Source organism: Abramis brama (genome assembly GCF_963993115.1).
Source record: "Abramis brama genome assembly, chromosome: 4".
Lineage (NCBI taxonomy): Eukaryota > Metazoa > Chordata > Actinopteri > Cypriniformes > Leuciscidae > Abramis > Abramis brama.
The window spans coordinates 29,409,805-29,417,304 of record NC_139966.1 but is presented as its reverse complement, the minus strand read 5'-3'; the positions used below and the strand labels follow the sequence as shown (position 1 = coordinate 29,417,304).

The window sequence follows — 7,500 nt, the reverse complement described above, 5'->3', positions numbered from 1 at the left end:
GTTCAATAAAATGAACTGGGGCAGTGGCACAGGAACTGGGGGAGGAGTAGGAGCTGCTGGGGTAATGGGCCGCACAATTGTAGCACTGGCAGGTCGTTTGCCCGGCCGTAGCTTAGGAGCCTGTCCCGCTCTGTTAGGAGGAAGGACAAACTCGTGCCGGACCCCTGATGTGGAGGGAACTGGGGGAGGAGTAGGAGCTGCTGGGGTAATGGGCCGCACAATTGTAGCACTGGCAGGTCGTTTGCCCGGCCGTAGCTTAGGAGCCTGTCCCGCTCTGTTAGGAGGAAGGACAAACTCGTGCCGGACCCCTGATGTGGAGGGAACTGGGGGAGGAGTAGGAGCTGCTGGGGTAATGGGCCGCACAATTGTAGCACTGGCAGGTCGTTTGCCCGGCCGTAGCTTAGGAGCCTGTCCCGCTCTGTTAGGAGGAAGGACAAACTCGTGCCGGGCCCCTGATGTGGAGGGAGCCTCATCCAGCCTTTCCCGCGGAGCAGGAAGCTGTGAGCTGGCCACAGCGATGCGGTCTTCTGCAGCAAGGCCCTGGGAAAGGACAGTCACTTCCTGGGTGTTCTCCCTTCGATTAAACCTGCAATCAAAAAATGTATTCATTATAAATAACTGCTATCCCTTTCTTTCAAATGTCAATGTAAAACCATGCTTACCACTGAGTGAGAGTCCTCTGATTCAGTACAAACAGCTGAAGTGACGTGGCCTCCATCAGAGTGTGGCAGTTCAGCACCAGGTCTCGGATGTGGTGGTAATCGTTGAGCACCTTAGTCCAACGAGGAAGACGGACTCCATCTTTCTTAGTTGGGGACTTGTGCAGTGCACACAGTTTGATGCACATGGCCTCAACTAAGCGACTGGTGCTGGGCCACTGAGCCGGCCCCCCAGGATGACCGATCAGGCACCTCTTCACACTCTCCACACCTGGTGTCACTCCTGTGTTTTTCGGAGCCTTGAAGCGTCCGTGGGTCAGTTTGGGCTGGTGTCTGGGCTGATAGTGGATCCTCCTCTTGTCCCCATCAGGAAGAGCAGTCCACAGACGGATGACCTCTGTGACCTGCTGCTCATCCAGGTAGAGTGCCTGACGGAGGGACACCAGGTACTCAGCCAGATCCTGCACCTTATCCCAGCCCGCAACGCCATCGGGTCCAAGAACAGGAGCCTGCAGGGAAGCATTACAATAAAAATACACAGCATGTTAAATGTCAGAGTGTAAAAGCAAAAAGAAACTAATAATGAGCAGCTTACTTACAGGAGCCTGGTCTGCAACACTGGACCCAGTTGATGTTGCAGGAGCAGAGGCAGCACTTGGCTGGACAGAAGGCTGTGGAGGAGACTGCAGAGGAGGGTGAACAGGGCGCTGCAGAGGAGGGTGTAGAAGAGGCAGAGAAGGGCACTGCTGAGGAGACTGCAGAGGAAGCTGGACAGAGTGCAGAGGAGGCTGAGCAGGGCGCAGAGAAGGAGATTGCAGAGGAGGCTGGGCAGGGCGCAGAAGAGGAGACTGCAGAGGAGGCTGGGCAGGGCGCAGAAGAGGAGACTGCAGAGGAGGCTGGGCAGGGCGCTGCAGTCCTTGGCTGGATGTGGGTGGCTGTAGTGAGGATGGTCCTGGTGCAGAGGGACAGGGGTTGAAGGTCTGGGGGCCGCTGCTGTGGACTGGGACAGTCTCAAAGGGGTCATAGAGGACTGGCACTGTGAGATCCTCAGGTTCCTCCTCAACGAAGCCTTCGTCCTGCACCACCTCATCATCCATCTGCTCAACCAGCCGATCCTCCTCTTCTGGGTTATCCATAATAGTCAGGGATTTCCCAGACTGACTGTACAGATACTCCATACCCAGCAGCTCCCCTGCAAAAGAACACACATACAAAGCACATTCACATTATTATAGCTGTAGTGGCTATTTGTCCATAACAAACTGAAACAAACAAACAATCAAACCTTTCAAAGTTTGATCGTTTGTAGGCTTGACGCAGTTTAACAGATCAAAAAATGAAAATAATAAACAAGAAAATAATAAGCATAAATGCTAAATAAAGCAAATTCACTTTAGCAAAAGAAAGCAAAGAAATTAGGTTATAAAGGCTCAAATTAAGCCTAAATTAAACAAAGTACAAATAACTCCAACAATAGTTGAAGTATTTGAAATAAAATATAAAAATGTACACTCAAACACTCATACACCTGTATAATGTATAATCTTTTGTTTGAGTTAACATGAATAATTCTCACCTGTGTAAGCCCCTGGAGGCTGGTAGCGCTCATCCAGGGACATCTTCAGCACTTTGCGGCTGAGCCGGTCCATTGCCTCCCTCTCAGCGCTGCTGTAGGTCCTCAGGTCAGTCTTTCCCCTCACTGCTTCATCCATCCGGTCCTGGTTCCAGCGCATCAGGCCTTCCAGGAGATAGGCCTGGAAATGTGCATCACTGGCACTGGTCCCTAGAGGTTAAATAAAGGCAAATATATGTAATCTATGTATTCAGAACGGCAGAACAGGTTATAAAAGTTTTAAGTTTTTAGCAGGTTATAAAAGTTATAACCTACCTGGGATGAAGCGATTTAAATGGAGGTGGAAAGACTCCAAGGAGGTGGAGCCACGAGCACAGCGATAGCAGCTGAGCTCCACACCACCCTTCTTCACTGTGCCTGTCTTCTGGTACAGAGGGAAGCCCTCTGGGTCCTGAATACAGGTGATGTGCCTCTGCTGGTCCATCCAGATCTGTTGGATGCGCTCGTGGTCCAGCAGTGGTACACCCAGAGTGTCCCTCCCCTTCTCACTGTCCATCTCTTCAATGAGCGCCTTGATCCTCCTGGTGGTCTCCTCCACTCCTCTGGTCCGCTTGCGACAGTGCAGCGCCAACTCCTTCCTGGTGATCAGCTTATCCAGGGCCTTCTCTGAGACTGGACAAGCTCCTCTGGCCTGTAGCTCCCCCTGTTTGGCCAACCGAAGAGCAGCGACATCATCTGGATCCAGCTCAAAGATGTACCTGGAAAGCCGAGTCATGAAGGTGCCGTAGAGCTGATGAGACTCCGTGATGACACCTGCTGCAAAGCGCCGCATGAAGTGCCAAATGTCTAGGCGCACTTGGAGCTCATCCCACTCTGTGAACATGGCTCTGACCTGCGACTGTCCGTGTGCGTGTGGGCTGCAGCAGTCTCTGTCCACATACATGACGGCGGGCGGTGCCACTCCCGCCTCCCTGTACCTCTTCATGAGACCCGCCGCCATGGGCCACAGTCCATGCCCCTCTGCCGCTGTGAGCACTGACACCAACACCTGGCCGTGCTCATTGCCTACATTAGTGCACCAACCAGCAGTGTTGGCAGCAGCACCGGCCAGTTTTTTGGTGACCTATGTAAAAAAAAAACAGTAGAATAAACAAATGTAAGAAAAATGTAAGATAATAACAATTATTATTATTCAAACTTGACTTTTTATACCTTTTTGGTGGAGTCCATCTTGAGGACAGAGCCAAAGACAGAGGTTATTTTGGCCTTGACCTCAGGTAGCCGCGAGAGGACGTCCCTGGCATACACAGACAGCAGCCACTTGGGTTTGGGGATGGGTGGGAGGGGCGGAGGCGCAGAAAAGACTGGAGGCTCAATGATGGAGGAGTCTGTGAAGGGCTCACAGACAGTGAGGTACTCCAGCGTCCGCTGTGACCACGCTGAGGTGTGCTGCTCCTGCAGCTTTTTGTGAAGCTGCGTGACAGTGTTGCCCCGGGTCCTCTCCCGCATCATTATGACTACACGGTAGTCACACGTGTTCCTACAGACAGTCAAATAATTCTGTTCAGTGCCACATCTTGTTATTTCAATGTTAATGTCAGTAAAGCAATGTATTTGATTTTATACAGTACAACAAATTACAGTGCATTGCTCTAAATATGAATGTGTTCTACCTGTATGTCAGAATGGCGGGGAATTTTCTGCGGTGTCCCATGTCGAGCTGTCCCAGGATGTCTTCAGACCAGGCTGGATACTTCTTCTTGCACCCTTTGCACTCCAGATACTCTGTGGCCATGTCATACCACCCGTCTATGTCCAGGACCTTGCGCACAGTGCGATAAAGGCCAGCAGCTGTCAGCTTGTGGTTATTGCAGGCTGGCTTGACACAGACAAGTGGAATGGACCACATCTTCAGTGGCATCCAGAGGAAAAGAGGGCGGCAGAAGAAGATATCAGGAGAAGCAGGGGGCTGGGTGAAGACGGTCGGGGGCTGGGGAGGGTACCACCAGAAGTTGGGATGTGGCGTCAGCTCAGGCTTCCCTGTTTTTGTGTTGGCCCTGAACAGAGTCTTCCCGATCCAGTCCTGCTGGAAAGATGGGAGTTGCTCATTCCAGTGGACAGGAAGCTCTGCAGGCGAATGGGATACCTGGTCAGGGGTCCACAATGCTGGAGGAGCAGGAGCAGGAGCAGGGGCAGGAGCACGAGCCGGGGCAGGAGCAGGGCCTCTCGAGGCCGCAGTGGCTGGAGCGTAAAAAGACACAACATAATTATCTTATTGTTTTAGACTTTCACTGCATGACTTTCTCATCTCTGCTGGACAGCTACTGCGGTTACAAGGTTTAGTGCAAAGCATGTTTGATTAGTAGACAGGCGACATGATGATGAAACGATGGAAGGAAGCAGTGAAAATCATCCTGTTTTTCACCCAAGCACCATTAGGACAAATACAAGAAGAAAAATGATATGGGATCAGCCAAGTGTGAAGCAAAGCAGCCCAAACACTGTGAGCGCCTCTAACTACAACAGCCACTTATTCCAAGGGGAGTGGGGGACGTGTGAGATGACAAGAATGAGCTTTAGTAAGTGATTATGATAAAAAATGAAATAAAAACCTTTTACATACACCTTTAAATTCCCTTTTTGCTTTGAAGATGTTCACTCAAAGAGTGAATGTAGATTGACACCTGAGAAGTGCCATTCCTCTGTGTTGTAAAATAAAAGAATATGATGTCATTTAAAAAATACTGTTGTCACAGAATTGTTTGTAAAATATTGTTTAAGATTTACATACCTTGAGGAAGTTGCTCCTCAGCTTGTGAGGCTACAGTTGCCATCTCCTCGTCATCTTCCTCCTCAAAAAAATCCCTAGCAGCAGAGTCTGTAAAATAACATAAAACACTAAGCACATGTCACCAACACACTTGTATGCGTTAAAGTGATACTCACCACATGTAAAGAGCCGTCTCCGGGCTGCGGACTCAGACGCAGGAGGGAAACGTGGTCCTGCAGCTGTTGTTTACAAAACACGTATTTTCGTTAGACATATATACTGCATAATATATACTGTAATGACTTTAAAGCTTGCAAATCACTTACAGGGTTTGGCTGGAGACAAAATCTTTTGTGCCAGCTGTGAAGCAGATAAATGCTTCCCCCGCGCCAACAGGGTCTTCACGTTGGTAGCCAGCAGTGGCCTGTTCTGAGTGGCAGCAGGTGGAGGAGGAACAGACACAGTGGCAGTGGGCACAGCAGCAGTGGGGGCAGATGCAGCGGGCACAGTGGTGGTGGGCACGTGGGCTGGAGCCTGCCTCTTCAGCACGTATGCTTTGAAAAGGGCCATGTTGGTGTTGGGCCTGGCCTTTGCCTTCTTCAGGTAGGTGATGAGAGCCTGGGCCTCCTTGCTTGGGTCCTCATACACCTCCTTCATTGACCTACCCTTAAAATCACCAAACTCCACCATCAGACATCCAGAGTCTCCCGTCCTCTGGGCCTCCTGCAGCATGGCCTGTTTTTTCTGATACACCTCCACAGCCTCGCCTACCTCCCTGATCTGCGAGGTGTATCTGAGGAACATGTGTTTGTTGGCCGACAGCGGGTTGTCCCTCTCCTCCTCCCCCAAAATGCTGCTGACCAGATACACGGCATACCCCAGTGAGTTTTCCAGCAGCCACAGGAACCTCTGGCCCTGGTGTTTCCCAAACTGGATCTTGCAGTGAGCCAGAACCAGGAACTGGTCTCCAGGATTCCCTCCATTCTGCCTCACAAAGGCAGTGGCCTCAGCCAGGACCTCCTCCTTACACCTGGCCCTCCCTGCCACCACGATCTGACTCCTATTGGCCTCCTCAGTTGGCCCCATTAGGAGTCGACCCTCAGAGGTTTTTCGGAAAACCGGGTATGCATACATAATCTGAAAGGACACAGGCATAACAGAACGTTACATAGCTGTCATATTCCAACTGAAAGTATTTTACTACACCATTTGGTTTTAATGTAATTAATTAATGATCATATGTTTTATGAATTGATTTTACCAGCATTATTGTTATTTTATACAACTGTGAATCACTTTGAATTGCCTTGTGTACAAATTGTGCTCTACAAATAAACTGTCTTGATTGCGTATATGACTGTAAATCATTTAATAATTGAAACACTGGATTTATAAAACCTTTCAGCATTCAATGAACTTACAATGGTGGGCTTAATTCATTTACAAATCATTCACTGCTGCCCTGGAGTCGCTAAGTAATTGTAGTAGCATCTTATCATATTTAGCTATGTTGTACTACCCACAGTATCTTGACAGCATCAAGGCCGGGATGTAACTATTATTTTATACATAAAATAGTTCTTGGTACAATCTTGCTGGTATCATGAAATGCATAAATCGTTTTGTTTTGTTTAGCTTTTGTGGCATATCTTTTATAACATAGTTGAGAATCATCTTTATACAAAGTTTGGTATATCAAATCCTGAAACCTAAAAAATTATTGGTGATTTAAAAAAACAAAACATTGTTTTTGCCTATTCATGTCTTTTTAAATAAAATAACAATCATAATAATAAATGAGTCCTGGTGTCCTCTACAGAGGACATAGTATAACATATATATGAATAAAACATTATTTAAAAAAAAAAAAGTTTTTTGTAAAAAGTGTTCTTATGCATTATCAAAATAATGTAATGACACAAAAAAATACTAAATTAACACACAAAAAAAATTGGTCTCAGGAGGACATAGCTTAATTAGCGGCCGGCTAATTAACTTGACAGTAGTGACATGTTTTTTACTGTATTTATCATGGGAAAAGTTACAGGTTCACAGGTACTTAAGAAAACGTGTGCTAGCTAGCTATATTGGCATGTTTTATTTTCCCAAAATACACACTGTATACGAATAAATAATGAACGAATATACAGTAATGAAGAATAGCCTTACCTGTTGCTGTTGCAAAGATGACAATAATAGATGACAATAATAGCGGCCGCCGATTGGTCAAAAGTAGTAAGCCACGGGAGAGAAACGCAATTGGTCAAAATTAAGCCACATGAGAGCAACGCGATTGGTCAAAAGTAAGCCACAGGAGAGAAACGCAATTGGTCAAAAGTAAGCCACAGGAGAGAAACGCGATTGGTCAAAAGTAAGCCACAGGAGAGAAACGCGATTGGCTCCCGTGGGCTTACTTTGGGCTTACTTTGGCTCAATCGGTAGGAAGCATTAGGCGCAAGCGAGAGGTAGCGGGATCGATGCCCGCATTCTCCATGTGG

General features: G+C 48.0%; 2 protein-coding genes across 2 annotated transcripts in view; both read right to left on the bottom strand.

Moving 5' to 3' along the window:
• LOC311082142 (uncharacterized protein) overlaps nt 1-3,747 on the bottom strand; it is a gene marked incomplete at its 3' end in the record, with an annotated part of 4,116 nt that extends 369 nt beyond the window's left edge. Inside the window, exons 1-6 of the mRNA XM_084112884.1 lie at nt 3,445-3,747; nt 2,548-3,355; nt 2,236-2,442; nt 1,259-1,851; nt 663-1,168; nt 1-586 (exon numbers count right to left, since the gene is read on the bottom strand). The exon at nt 1-586 is cut by the window's left edge and continues 369 nt beyond it. Of these exons, the coding sequence (XP_083969010.1) occupies nt 1-586; nt 663-1,168; nt 1,259-1,851; nt 2,236-2,442; nt 2,548-3,355; nt 3,445-3,744 (3,000 nt within the window). The 5' untranslated portion in view covers nt 3,745-3,747. The remainder of the gene's footprint in view (nt 587-662; nt 1,169-1,258; nt 1,852-2,235; nt 2,443-2,547; nt 3,356-3,444) is intronic.
• Nucleotides 3,748-5,015: 1,268 nt separating this feature from the next.
• On the bottom strand, nt 5,016-6,171 carry LOC311082141 (uncharacterized protein; the record flags this gene model as incomplete). The annotated part of the gene is made up of 3 exons (XM_084112883.1): nt 5,329-6,171; nt 5,179-5,241; nt 5,016-5,110 (listed from the first exon to the last, which is right to left on the bottom strand). Exons 1-3 carry the CDS (start codon nt 6,155-6,157, stop codon nt 5,016-5,018), a joined length of 987 nt encoding a protein of 328 aa, XP_083969009.1. The 5' UTR covers nt 6,158-6,171.
• Between the last annotated feature and the right edge of the window lie 1,329 nt (nt 6,172-7,500).